The sequence below is a fragment of the Triticum aestivum genome, chromosome 5B (genome assembly GCF_018294505.1).
Source record: "Triticum aestivum cultivar Chinese Spring chromosome 5B, IWGSC CS RefSeq v2.1, whole genome shotgun sequence".
NCBI classification, from domain to species: Eukaryota; Viridiplantae; Streptophyta; class Magnoliopsida; order Poales; family Poaceae; genus Triticum; species Triticum aestivum.
Window position 1 is genome coordinate 672,734,285 of NC_057807.1, and position 14,865 is coordinate 672,749,149.

The following is a 14,865-nucleotide window of genomic DNA, read 5'->3' on the forward strand; positions in this document are numbered from 1 at the left end:
GTAGGAGACCAACATCGTTTTCTCTCTAGGGTTTGGGTGTCCTCGAGAGTTATCGGGGAGGGGGTATCGAGAAAGGAAAATAATTAAGGAAAAGGAAGAAAAGAGAAAGAAGGAAGAAGGAAGAAGAAGAAGAAAAAGAAGAAGAAAAAAAGAGGAGAAGAAGAAAGGAATAGAGGAGAAGAAGAAAAAATAGAATTTTTTCTTCTATTTTTTCTTCTTTCTCCTCTATTCCTTTCTTCTTCTCCTCTTCTTTTTCTTCTTTTTTCCTCTTCTTATTTATTTCTCCTCTTCTTCCTCTCCTCTTTTTCTCCTTTCTTCCTCTTCTTATTTTCCTTTTTCCTCTCATTCTTTTAGTATTGCTTGTTTTAAAAAAATGTTCAAATAGAAAATTTCGAAAAAAACAAAGGTTTTGCCTAATGCATTGTTCATATGAATATACAAACATTTGCATATTCTACAATAATTAATATCACCAAAAAAATCTATGAACAGAAAAAAAACCTAACTTTTCTAAAAATCTATCTTTTGCATATATGAAAACATTAATACACATATGAACAAAAAATACATATATGAACAAAAACATGCTCTGAACAATTTTTGAACATCTACATACACATAGCCATATACATACACATATACATTATATATATATATATGAACAAAAAAACTAAACTAATAAAAATGAAAAAAAAACAGAGCCACATACATACACACATATATATACATTGAACAAAAAAATTAAACTAATAAAAATGAAAAAAACCAGAGCCGGTGCGGCGCGGCGGCTCACAGCGGTGGCGGCGCGCGGGGGCGGGCGACGGCGACGGGGCAGGGGCTCGGGGCGCGGCGCGCGGGGCGGGCGACGGCGACGGGGCAGCCTGGCGGCGACGACGGCGGGCGCGGGCTCGGGGAGGACGGCGCGGGCTCGGGGAGGCCGGCGACGACGACGGGCGTGGGCGACGGCGACGGCGACGGCGGGGCGGCGGGCGGCGTCGGGGCAGCCTGGCGGCGACGATGTGCTCGGCGTCGTCGGGGGGCAACTGGTGGCGATGAACTCTGCAAAACTGCGAAGTGCTACTTATATACAAGGAGCATTGGTCTCGGTTCGTGACTCGAACCGGGACTAATGCCCCCTTTAGTCCCGGTTGGTGCCACCAACCGGGACCAAAGGCCTCTTTTCGGCAGCCCAAAGGGCGGGAAGCTGCGGCCTTTAGTCCCGGTTGATGGCACCAACCGGGACCAATGGCCCCCCTTTAGTCCCGATTGGTGCCACCAACCGGGACCAAAGGCCCCTGTGCTGCCCGCGTGGGGGCCAAAGTTTAGTCCCACCTCGCTAGTTGAGAGGGGCGCGCAGTGGTTTATAAGCCCCACTGCCGCACCCCTCTCGAGCTCCTCTCCATTGCAGGCTTACGGGCCTAGTTGCTACTGCTTTGCCTGATGGGCCTTCTGGGCCTACTGCGGGCCTGAATCCTGGCCCAAAGTAGGGATTCAAGTCGTATTCAGGCCATGTGGGCCCAGTAGGTGGCATTTTTTTGTTTTTTTATTTTCTTTACTTATTGTTGCTATTTTTATTTTTTTCCAGTTTTTTTGTTTTGTTTTCTGCATTATTTATTTTCTTTTGTTTTTTGCTTTATTTTTTGATTCTTTTTTGCTTTTAGTTTTAGGAAAATTATAAACTTTCTGTTAGTGCCATTACTTTTCAAATTTGAAAACACTTTTTTTGTTTTCTTTCTTGCTTTATTTATTTTATTTTGTTTCTACTTACAACAAAATACTTATTGTTGTTTTTTTGTTTTTTTCCTGCATTATTTATTTTCTTTTGTTTTTTGCTTTATTTTTTAATTCTTTTTGCTTTTAGTTTTAGGAAAATTATAAACTTTCTGTTAGTGCCATTACTTTTCAAATTTGAAAACACTTTCTTGTTTTTTTTCTTTTTTTGTTTCTACTTACAACAAAATACTTATTGTTGCTATTTTTTAATTATTACGAGGGCCGAACCATAAGACATTAAAGCATTTCAAATGAACTCTGAAAAAGTTGAAAGTTGGCATGGTATCATAAATTGACCCACACATAGCATGTGCATGTACAAAACGGACAATGGTATCATACTCGTCAGTTACAAAGTTGGCATGGTATCATCATAATAGTTGCGGGAGAAAGTCTTCACTTTTTCTTCGCTTGTGTCATTTGCTTATTGCGCCGTAACCATGGATAATCTTCATCGTTTATCAGGATGCTGGGGTCAGCCTTGACTTTAAAGGGAGGAATTTCATGAAACTTTTCATAATCTTCAGACATGTCTGTCTTGTCCTCCACTCCCACGATGTCCCTTTTTCCTGAAAGAACTATGTGGCGCTTTGGCTCATCGTATGATGTATTCGCTTCCTTATCTTTTCTCTTTCTCGGTCTGGTAGACATGTCCTTCACATAGATAACCTGTGCCACATCATTGGCTAGGACGAACGGTTCGTCAGTGTACCCAAGATTTTTCAGATCCACTGTTGTCATTCCGTACTGTGGGTCTACATGTACCCCGCCTCCTGACAGATTGACCCATTTGCACTTAAACAAAGGGACCTTAAAATCATGTCCGTAGTCAAGTTCCCATATGTCCACTATGTAACCATAATATGTGGCCTTTCCCCTCTCGGTTGTTGCATCAAAGCGGACACCGCTGTTTTGGTTGGTGCTCTTTTGATCTTGGTCAATCGTGTAAAATGTATTCCCATTTATCTCGTATCCTTTCCAAATCGTAACAGTCGAAGATGGTCCCCTGGATAACAAGTACAGCTCATCACAAACAGTGTTGTCACCTCTGATACGTGCTTCCAACCAACTACTGAAAGTCCTGATGTGTTCACATGTAATCCAGTCGTCGCACTGCTCCGGGTGTTTGGAGCGCAGACTGTTCTTGTGTTCATCAACATACGGGGTCACCAAGGTAGAGTTCTGTAGAACTGTGTAGTGTGCTTGAGACCAAGAATATCCGTCCCTGCATATTATTGAGTCCCTTCCAAGCGTGCCTTTTCCAGTCAGTCTCCCCTCATACCGCGATTTAGGGAGACCTATCTTCTTAAGGCCAGGAATGAAGTCAACACAAAACCCGATGACATCCTCTGTTTGATGGCCCATGGAGATGCTTCCTTCTGGCCTAGCGCGGTTACGGACATATTTCTTTAGGACTCCCATGAACCTCTCAAAGGGGTACATATTGTGTAGAAACACGGGGCCCAGAATGACAATCTCGTCAACTAGATGAACTAGGACGTGCGTCATGATATTGAAGAAGGATGGTGGGAACACCAGCTCGAAACTTACAAGACATTGCACCACATCACTCCTTAGCCTTGGTATGATTTCTGGATCGATCACCTTCTGAGAGATTGCATTGAGGAATGCACATAGCTTCACAATGGCTAATCGGACGTTTTCGGTAGAAGCCCCCTCAATGCAACCGGAAGCAGTTGCGTCATAATCACGTGGCAGTCATGAGACTTTAGGTTCTGAAACTTTTTCTCTGCCATATTTATTATTCCTTTTATATTCGACGAGAAGCCAGTCGGGACCTTCATACTAAGCAGGCATTCAAAGAAGATTTCCTTCTCTTCTTTGGTAAGAGCATAGCTGGCAGGACCTTCATACTGCTTTGGAGGCATGCCGTCTTTTTCGTGCAAACGTTGCAGGTCCTCCCGTGCCTCAGCTGTATCTTTTGTCTTCCCATACACGCCCAAGAAGCCTAGCAGGTTCACGCAAAGGTTCTTCGTCACGTGCATCACGTCGATCGAAGAGCGGACCTCTAGGTCTTTCCAGTAGGGTAGGTCCCAAAATATAGATTTCTTCTTCCACATGGGTGCGTGTCCCCCAGCGTCACTCGGAACAGCTAGTCCGCCGGGACCCTTTCCAAAGATTACGTGTAAATCATTGACCATAGCAAGTACGTGATCACCGGTACGCATGGCGGGCTTCTTCCGGTGATCTGCCTCGCCTTTGAAATGCTTGCCTTTCTTTCGACATTGATGGTTGGTCGGAAGAAATCGACGATGGCCCAGGTACACATTCTTCCTGCAGCTTGCCAGGTATATACTATCGGTGTCAAGTAAACAGTGCGTGCATGCGTGGTATCCCTTGTTTGTCTGTCCTGAAAGGTTACTGAGAGCGGGCCAATCGTTGATGGTCACGAACAGCAACGCCTTTAGGTTAAATTCCTCCTGTTTGTGCTCATCCCACGTACGTACACCGTTTCCATTCCACAGCTGTAAAAGTTCTTCAACTAATGGCCTTAGGTACACATCAATGTCATTGCCGGGTTGCTTAGGGCCTTGGATGAGAACTGGCATCATAATGAACTTCCGCTTCATGCACATCCAAGGAGGAAGGTTATACATACATAGAGTCACGGGCCAGGTGCTGTGATTGCTGCTCTGCTCCCCGAAAGGATTAATGCCATCCGCACTTAAAGCAAACCATACGTTCCTTGGCTCACTTGCAAACTCATCCCAGTACTTTCTCTCGATTTTTCTCCACTGCGACCCGTCAGCGGGTGCTCTCAACTTCCCGTCTTTCTTACGGTCCTCACTGTGCCATCGCATCAACTTGGCATGCTCTCCGTTTCTGAACAGACGTTTCAACCGTGGTATTATAGGAGCATACCACATCACCTTCGCAGGAACCCTCTTCCTGGGGGGCTCGCCGTCAACATCACCAGGGTCATCTCGTCTGATCTTATACCGTAATGCACCGCATACCGGGCATGCGTTCAGATCCTTGTACGCACCGCGGAAGAGGATGCAGTCATTAGGGCATGCATGTATCTTCTGCACCTCCAATCCTAGAGGGCATACGACCTTCTTTGCTGCGTATGTACTGTCGGGCAATTCGTTATCCTTTGGAAGCTTCTTCTTCAATATTTTCAGTAGCTTCTCAAATCCTTTGTCAGGCACAGCATTCTCTGCCTTCCACTGCAGCAATTCCAGTACGGTACCGAGCTTTGTGTTGCCATCTTCGCAATTGGGGTACAACCCTTTTTTGTGGTCCTCTAACATGCGATCGAACTTCAGCTTCTCCTTTTGACTTTCGCATTGCGTCCTTGCATCGACAATGACCCGACGGAGATCATCATCATCGGGCACATCGTCTGGTTCCTCTTGATCTTCAGCAGCTTCGCCCGTTGCAGCATCATCGTGCACATCGTCTGGTTCCTCTTGATGTTCAGTAGCATCACCGTATTCAGGGGGCACATAGTTGTCATCGTACTCTTCTTCTTCGCCGTCTTCCATCATAACCCCTATTTCTCCGTGCCTCGTCCAAACATTATAGTGTGGCATGAAACCCTTGTAAAGCAGGTGGGTGTGGAGGATTTTCGGTCAGAGTAAGACTTCGTATTCCCACATATAGGGCATGGACAACACATAAAACCATTCTGCTTGTTTGCCTCAGCCACTTCGAGAAAATCATGCACGCCCTTAATGTACTCGGAGGTGTGTCTTGAACCGTACATCCATTGCCGGTTCATCTGCGTGCATTATATATAATTAAGTGTGTCAAAAATCATTACAGAACATCATGAATAGATAATTAAGTGACCAAATTAATAGAAGTTCATCATCACATTAAAACCAAAGTACATACATAGTTCTCATCTAACAACATAAAGCTCTGCAGAGCATCTAAATTAATTAAACCATACACTGAAACTATGTAAAACATTTCAATGCGAAAACAAATGCGATCATAATCGCAACCAATGTAACAACTGATCCAACGGCATAATGATACCAAGCCTCGGTATGAATGGCATATTTTCTAATCTTTCTAATCTTCAAGCGCATTGCATCCATCTTGATCTTGTGATCATCGACGACATCCGCAACATGCAACTCCAATATCATCTTCTCCTCCTCAATTTTTCTAATTTTTTCCTTCAACAAATTATTTTCTTCTTCAACTAAATTTAACCTCTCGACAATAGGGTCGGTTGGAATTTCCGGTTCAACAACCTCCTAGATAAATAAAATCTATGTCACGTTGGTCGGCATAATTGTCATAAACAATAAATGAACCAATAGTTATGAAAAGATAATATATACCACATCTGAATCATAGACAGGACGAGGGCCGACGGGGGCGGATACCAAAACCATCGCACTATATAAGATGCAATAATAAAAGTAAGAAAATTATACAAGTATCTATATAAACATACAAGTAAGAGTTTTTTTCCTTTCAGAAAGAAGATAAGAACAAGAGGCTCACCACGGTGGTGCCGGCGACGAGATCGGCGCGGGCGATCGACGGCGGTGAAGACGGGGACGGGACGTGACAGACCGCTAAACCTAGACAAATATTGAGAAAAATGGAGCTTGGAGGTGGAGCTTGGAGAGGAGAAAGCTTAAGTAGTGTGGCTCGGGCATTCCATCGAACACCTCGTGTGCATAGGAGGTGAGCTAGAGCACCACAAAGCTTTCTCCTCGCCGGCCACGAAAAACAGAGCAGTGAGAGTGCTCTGCTCGCGGGGTATATATAGGAAATTAATTGGTCCCGGTTCGTGGCTTGAACCGGGACTAAAGGGAAGCCTTTGGTCCCGGTTCAGGCCACCAACCGGGACAAATGGTGGTGGGCCAGGAGCAAGGCACATTGGTCCCGGTTCATCCCACCAACCGGGACCAAAAGGTCCAGACGAACCGGGACCAATGGCCCACGTGGCCCGGCCGGCCTCCGGGGCTAACGAACCGGGTCCAATGCCCCCCATTGGTCCCGGTTCTGGATTGAACCGGGACTAATGGGCTGACCCGGCCTGGACCATTGCCCCCTTTTCTACTAGTGGTACGGCAGCATTGTCATATGCCGATGTGAAGATCTTGGCGCGATTTGCTTGATTGCAGCTCGGGAAGAAGTTGGTGGAGCCCCGCTCTTGATGAAGATGGATGGACTGAGATGTTACAGATGTACTGGCCGGCAGTAGTGAAGATGAAGGGATTTCAGCAAAGTAGATACACGTGTGTGTGCCGCGGGCTTATAGGGAGTGCTAAACACAAACGTGCAACCATGCGTGTACAAATGGATTTGACTACTGCAAACAATGACTTCTCATATAGACGATGGCAGTCATTACATTATTGGGCAAACTAGTACCACATCATTAGGTAACACGGGCTTTACATACAGACTGCACACACCGGAAGCCGGACAGCAAATGCGTTAGCAACAACCACACGCAGAAGACCTCCGGGCTCCACCTTTGGGGCATCCAACTACTAGTAGTAGTTTTTCTTTAGGGTCTAGTTGGATGCCCCAAAGTATATCATGATCACGCACTGGATGAACACAGTGACCATCAGATTGGTTACATCGATCATCAGGCTAACAGCTGCAAGCAGTTGTGCGCCGTGACACATGTAGGCGCCTAGGGCATCAGCTTCGGCCTATGTGATCTGATCTCAGACAGATTGAGCCGTCGACTTGTTGGCATTTGTTGATTTGATGAATCGGAGGAAGCCCGGGCTATGCAACACACGTCTTGAAAGTTGAAACTCAAAAAACGGACAGACATGAGATCTGAAAACAACAAGGAACACCGAAGATAAATCCCAAGTACGTGAGACGCTGTACTGAAAAGAGAATAGAGTACCAGATTTTCAAATCTGATTACCTGCGTAATGAGGAGGGCTGGATGGCTCGGCATAGCTCAGCTGTTGGCCCGATCCGTCACACCAGAGTCTGGGCCGGAGCCCCATGACGACACCTACCCGCAATAAAGACACAGAGGCATTTTCTAGTCACTGCCACATACGATGGAGATACGCCAGGCAATACAAGATAAAACATCAACCCCGAGGTGATTGCACGGTATAGATATAGGGATCATCTGAGCATGGGCTCAGAAACCAATTTTCGATACATATACTCCGTACTTGATACTTCTAATTTGCTAAAAAAAACTTACTTTATATATGGTTTTTTAAGCAAATATGGCTGGGTTGCACACTTTCAACTTCAAAAACACCGCCAAAGCCGTCGATCTCTACCTCCTCACGGTGGCAAGGCCGGTGATTCCCCTCCCCTCTATCCACCGCTCCCGCGCGTGAGGAACTTCGATTTTGCGTGTTCAATGTGTAGTAAGGGTTAGGTGTTGGTTTTGTGGTGGCGTCGTTCAAATGGAGGTGGTGGCACTGCGTCGAATAATGGTGCCCCGGCTTCAAGCCCATTTCACAGTGCATGGTCGATCAACAGCATCGACGTGGTTGTGGGTCAGAACATGTGCTTCAACGACGTGTGGTGTTGTTTTGATCGTCGACTTGTTGTTGGCGGCCTCATCTTCTGTTGTTCCCATCCATGGGCGATCACGGGTCCGGTCACCAGTTCCCTCCACTGACGCTAGCCCAACCGTCGATAGATCGGTTGGGGTGGGGGGGGGGGGGAGGGTTCACGCCTATTCGGATTCTTCCCCTAGACCCCATCATACACGGCAGGTGGCTCTTGCGGAAACATCAAGGAGTTTCCATCTACAGGTCTATGTGGGTGATACGGTTGTTGCTCTCCTCCAGTGGTGCAATGGTAACAAAGCGAGCGGTGGCAGATTCCAATACAATATGATACTTGTAAGTTTTCTCATGGTCTTTTCGGTGAAGTTGGTCGCAGTTGTCCTAGATCCGGATATTCTTTTTCCTTAATTAATATAATCAAGATATTAGCGTAAAAAAAAACTTTGAAGACAACCATGTTATCATAATTCTATCATTTTGGTTACAATTTTTTTTCTCAAGGGCCATTCAAGGTAGTCATTAGACCAATCTGCAGATCCACGACGATGCCTTCAGCAGCATTCACTTCTTCGAGATCAGGAAAGGACATTGAAGATCTTTTTAATTAGTTGTGTCCCTTCTCTCGTAGATTGACTTGACATACTTCTTTTTATTATTACAACTGAGATGTCCAAATAGTTGTATGGATGCCAGAAGCCCAGAACTAAACCAGTCAGTTTCATCAAATCAATGGCTGTAGCTTCAACCAATCACTGTACTTCAACTAATCTTATCTCTTGCTAGTACGTATTACACACATTTCACTACGATCGAACTTTTACGCTCATGATTAAACTGAGAACCTCCTTGCAACTGATGAAACTGATCTTTGATGAAACATGTCAATAAACGGAGTCTTAATTGGCACCACTCCACAGAAACTATCAGGTACAAATAGGAGCTACAAATAGCTTTTAACCTCCTATCCTTCAGCAGCATCCACTTCTTACTTCTTTCAGGTGCCAACTTTTAATTTGGTGCCTCCCTTTAGCTAGTCTGGACACTAACCTACAATTTACCATGAAAATGGGAGGTGACACTCATAATTCCCAGCAGCAGAGGAGAAAGAGATCACACTGAAGGCGCTGAATGACTTGACTGATGAAACTTCTGGCCTGACCCATCAGCGATTCAGCGTAGCACTAGAAGCACATAGCAAAAGATTGAGATGTTAGTACGCCAGATATATTGGATGGAAAGCTGAATTCCTTCAGAAGGAATGTAACACTGACTGAGTGAGTGAGGAAAAATAAAATACATGCGAGTTTCCCCCCAAAAGCAACATACTATATGTGCAGGAGAACAGGCAAAATGGTTTATATGACCCTCCCAGACTAATGCAAAGACACTCTCATCACAGCGAAGAGCACAGAATGGCAGCCTTTTCAGAGCATAATAGACATTACAATTCGATACTGAACATGGCAAGCATTGCAATTGCATAAGCCAAAAAATTGACAGATCAAATAATGAATGGCAGCAGCTTCCCTCTAGCTACTTGTATAGACATCAACAGATGAGCATTGCCCATTGATGCAACATGAACTGTAGCAGGAACATCTAATACCATGTCTCAGGCATATCATGCAATACGGTGAACAATCCGTTGCTAGTCGCTTTTGGAGAATGTTCAGCAGAGACCTGGCATTATGATATGGATAGATCCATATTTTATTCAAACTGGCATTGTTATTCCTATATGTAAGAAAGATAAAATTATATATATTTAAATTTAGAAGGCAAATGGCTGACACATAGCACCAGACACAAGTCCAAGATATGGTCAACCCATGGCACAAGTTTTTTTTTTTGAGAAATGAAAGCATTTTATACTATCAGCTACATCGTGTACTCTCTATATTGTTATATAAGAACTTTTAGCAAAACAGCATTGAGTAAATGGTCTTCTATGGAATGATGATGAGAATTCACGAGACAAGTCCAAACAGCAAACAGTTACTTCCAATTTCCAAACAATACTACTAGTTTGCATATGCAGGATCATGTGCCCATTTGTTCTGTGTATATGACTATCCGGTGGTAGTGGCGGTGCCTCTTTGATCCCAAAAGTTACTATTCCATAGAAGTGAAATTTCATGCAAAAGCCTAGAGAGCAATGAAAACTTCAGAGAAAATAAAGCATTTAACCACACAGTTGTGCAGTCCTGGCACCACCACTGGTCCAAAGAAAGGAACAGTGATATACATACCTTCTTGAGAATTACATTTCTCCGAAGATGGAGCAGCATCTTCAACACTGCTACCAGAGGTCTTTGAGTCCCCAGCATCATCTTCCCTGGTTGTGCCCTTCACCAATTCTTCAATTGGTGCACTCCTGGGGACAGAATCCAAAGAACCATTCACTTCTTGAGCTTTGTATGCACATACATATTTGCCAAACATGCTAGCACAGACTGGAACAACTTCCACATGGCCTGGAGACCTAGGTGAAAACAAAAGTGTAATTTTTCAGTCTATAATTGTTAAGTTATAGATAACACAAGGCCATGGAAGTTACTGCAGTCTGAGATAGAACAACACTGCTACAATTATTTCATCAACCATTTTTGATGACACGAGATATAACAATGTTCTGTTCTCTGCTGTTTATAACAACAGACTAGCCAGCACCAGGGGTATATAATTCTTGTTGAATAACATAACAACCTATCCTTCCAATAAATGCGCTATAATTTAATGTTCATCGCAATACACATATCATGACAAAAGATGCCAGGTCCTAATTCTCGGCTATCGGAAAAAAGTACTAAGGTTAATTCGACTCACTGAATCCCTCAAACGCAGCTGGGCTCGCCGCTAATCACAAGATAAACTGCTTGGCAACCACATCGTCCTAGAACATCTTCTGAACAAAACGACTCAAAGCCTAAAGCTGCGAAGGGCACATTGTGCTAATCATAAAGAGCACCACTCAAAGCCTAAAGCAGCGAATGGCACATTGTGCTAATCATAAAGAGCACATTTGGGAATGGAGCCATCACCTGATATTGTGGTCGTGGCTGACGCATTTGAAGGTGTTCACAAAGTCTCCCTTACTGATAGCATTGGACCCCTTGTCGAACAGCTTTTGTGCCTGATCTATTGTTTTCCCCCCCTCTCCCCCCTCCTCACCACCTGCCTCCCCACTAGGCTTTGACACCAGCAGATGCTGTTGGACGCCTCGGAGCACAGGAGTGTAGAAGGTGACAACCGGAACCAAATTACCAAAGCTACTATGAACAAACACCTTCCTCACCTCCTCTGATTGTAGCTCAATCGTGAAGACGCCAGCAAGTGAGTTAACGAAAATGACATTAGCTCCCTCGACGAAGCCCATCACCCACACTCCATAACCTTCACTCAAGCGAGCACTAGCTGGGAAAAAATTGTGCAGGTTGATGACACGGCTCAGCACCCATTGTGCATCAGTGTCCTCACTCCCTTTCTCCAGTGTCCACAATTTGAGATGCGGACACCAATCTTCAATAAGTCCTAGTCGACCGTCCTCCGTCAGAATGAGATTAAAACGTACGTTCTCGTCATTGTCTGGTGGGACGAACAGAGTCAGGGCATGCCTTGCCAAGTCGTACTCCAGGACGGACGCGCTGGCCCGGAAGTAGAGCAGAGAGCTGCCAACGAGCACGCTGGAATTGTCTGTGATTTCTATGGAGAGCTCGGTGTGCAACGAGGTCAGTTCGCCCCAGGCACCGGCCTCCGGCGAGTACACGCACGCCGATGTGACATTTTGCTCCTCTTTGGTGTGCTCCTCGAAGACGAAGACCACGCGGAAAGGACCCCCGAGGCAGTCGCGGTGGTCGCACCGGTCCGCTGCGCACAACACCGCCGCGTTAGAGTACATCAGCGCGCCCGGAAATGGCTTCGCGCTGTCGTACGCCGCGGGCACAGGTAGGCGGTTCTGGGCGCCGGTGATGGGCTCCCACACGAGGAGTGTCTCGGCGTGCTGGTTCACGGAGAGGAAGAGGGCGCGGCCGTGGCGGCAGTCGACGGCCCGGCACGAGTGCCAGTCCGGAGCGTGGAGGGAGAAGGACGAGGCCGTGGTGGGGATGAAGGTGCAGGTGTCATCGCTGGCCCAGCTGGGGAGGAACCCAAGCAAGGGGGGTGCTTGGTGGAGCTCGTGGAGGCGGCGGCGGAATCCGGGGTGGGAGACGGCGAGGCCCCAGGCCTTGCATACGAGGGACGCGCGGAGGAGGGAGGCTGGGTCGTCAGGCGGGAGGCGGGCGAGGATCTCTTGGACGAGCTCGTCCGGGAGCGCCGCCGCCGGCGGCGGCGGTGCGGCCATGGTGGCGGCTAGGTATGGGTTTGTTTGCGGGAAGAGGGAGGGGAAGAATCGAGCCCGAGTCTACTCATCAAGTTATCCACTCAAAAAAAAAAAAACAGTTATCCATTCCCATTTGCCCATTTGCCTAAAAAAAAGTTATTCGTCCGCATTTTGCAATTGACCGAAAAAGGCCTTTTACCACATTTTATATATAAAGCAATGATCATTCACAAACCGATACAAACGGACAAGGCCGGTCCTGAGATTTTAGGGGCCTGGGGCGAAGTTAAAACTCGGGACCCCTTAATATAGAAATCATAATATCGATATGAATATATGTATATATTCAATTTTATTAATAACACATAAATGTATCTAAACTGAGTATGCAGTCAAATAATTTATGTAGATTACATTAAAAATTTCTTCTAAGATCCGTCGATGCAAAGTCACATATGATTGGGGTGATGTCAATGTCATCCAATAATATGGGGTCGACATTTACTTCTTGCTAGTCGGATTCCGAATTCCCATTAGTTGGTTCCTCTTCCTCTTCCTCTATGACAACTATCGCCAACTCATAATCTAGGTTTATCGGTGTAGCGGAAGCACCAGTATTACTCGTGAAAAGTTTTTGAATATCCTCCATTGTGATTGTACTAGTATTACGACATGATATTGATATAAGCCATGGTTGCAAAAATATCGTTGCATAATCAGCGGCGCCGGGGAACAGGATTTGAAAGGAATTACTCGCAGTAGCCGGGGGCGGCAGTATGGCGTCGGCGGCCCTAGGGCTGGCACTAAGAAATAGGAAGGGATCACGATCTGTGCTAAAAAAGAAGAGAAAGGGATCACGATCGCTCCTTCTTTTATGCGAAGGGATGCATGCGAATCGATCGCTACCGGGCGGGATCGGGCTATCGGCCTGCTGCTGTTTGCCTGGTTGCGTCAAAGCCCAACGCCCCAGCCCTTTCATTTTTCTTTTCTGGCATAGGCCATAGCCTAGCCTGCCTACATACCTGGGTGGGGCCCCTAGATTTTGGGGGCCCAGGGCGGCCACTCCCCTGCCCCCCCATCAGGGCCGGCCCTGCAAACGAACGCCACCACAACATATGCACACACTCAAGGCAAAATATACACAGACGCTGAGCGCAACAACACCACCCCTAGCACTACAAAAGCAACCGCGGTCCTCAACCGTGAACACGCGAAAAATAAAGCCGCATATGACGAACCATGGGCTCCAAAGCGGCGCCTTCAGGAAGGTTACGACACCGGAGCGCCGCGACCGCCCGCCAGCGCCGAGACCCAATAGGTCGGCCAAAACTGGCCTCCATCGACCCATCCTGCGGCACTGTGTGCGAGACGAGCGTTGGACTGCTATGCCGAGCGCGAGACGAGCGATGAACCATAGCTGAGAAAGGCCAAGCCTTCGACAAAGGTAGCGGTCGGACGACGAGGAGAGGGACCGAAGGTCGAAATGGGCTGCCTACAGACGAGCCGATGGTGAAAAACCAGTCGCCGCCGTAGCCGACCCGCCGAGCTGCCGTGATGCCGGCTCAGCGAATGGAAGCCTCCACACTCTGAGGGCCGAGCCACCTCGCCGCCGCCACCGCCCACTGCCGGAGTGGCAGCCATGCCGGGCCGCTGCCACGCCGAGCCATTTTGTGTCGGCGTCCTGGACTTGGGGGTATCCAGTCCTGCCTGCCTGTGGCCCACCGCGTGGCCCCATCGACGGCCTGGTACGGCCTAACTTCAACACGAACACAGCAAGACCCTCTCGAGGGGCCAAGCCTCGCGAGACGGACGACGCCAAGACCCGTGAAGGAGTTGGCCTCCTCGGGAGGGCTCCTGAGGGGGCGGAGAGTTCTATACAACTACCTCATGTGGCTCGGTTGGCGGGAGCCATGACGACTAAGGCCAGGCGGGCGCCAGGCAGGTGCAGAGCGCAGGTTTCCTCTTCAGTGCAAGGGAGGCAAGCCACAGGCGCGGAGTCCCGAGGAATCAGCCAAAGGTTTCCATTCTGGTGCAACAAGACCAAGACCGCCAGGACGACACGACGGAGGTCATCACCGAGCCCACCGCAACGTCACGACTAGAGGCTTTTCGCAGGCGAAGACTACTTTTGTCAGGATAGACTGTACTACTTGTCCCCTTTCAAATCCCGCCGTTGTGGAATCCCTTCCCGCTCATATTTGGGAAGAGGACCACGGCCACTATATATAGGACTTAGCCACCACCATAGTAGAAGGAGAGAGATCGATTCCACCCCGAGCA

The 14,865-nt window shown here is 47.2% G+C and overlaps 1 protein-coding gene across 4 annotated transcripts; it reads right to left on the minus strand.

Moving 5' to 3' along the window:
- Nucleotides 1–8,885: 8,885 nt before the first annotated feature.
- Nucleotides 8,886–12,653, minus strand: LOC123117570 (uncharacterized). Of its 4 annotated transcripts, none has more exons than XM_044538300.1 (3): nucleotides 11,309–12,653; nucleotides 10,517–10,641; nucleotides 8,886–9,448 (listed from the first exon to the last, which is right to left on the minus strand). In XM_044538300.1, the coding sequence occupies exons 1-3, from the start codon at nucleotides 12,604–12,606 to the stop codon at nucleotides 9,438–9,440; spliced, it is 1,434 nt and encodes a 477-aa protein (XP_044394235.1). In that variant the 5' UTR covers nucleotides 12,607–12,653; the 3' UTR covers nucleotides 8,886–9,437. The 4 variants fall into 4 exon arrangements, with proteins under 4 accessions (XP_044394235.1, XP_044394233.1, XP_044394234.1 ...); XM_044538298.1 differs by having other exon boundaries at nucleotides 10,517–10,749; XM_044538299.1 differs by lacking the exon at nucleotides 8,886–9,448 and having other exon boundaries at nucleotides 10,261–10,641.
- Nucleotides 12,654–14,865: the final 2,212 nt, after the last annotated feature.

Bases quoted from the DNA above. Each gene is read 5' to 3' on its own strand.
- LOC123117570 (XM_044538297.1), bottom strand. From the start codon at position 12,606: ATGGCCGCACCGCCGCCGCCGGCGGCGGCGCTCCCGGACGAGCTCGTC. The intron at 10,750-11,308 runs GTGATGGCTCCA...GTTTTCACCTAG, and splicing joins AGCCACGACCACAATATCAG to GTCTCCAGGCCATGTGGAAG.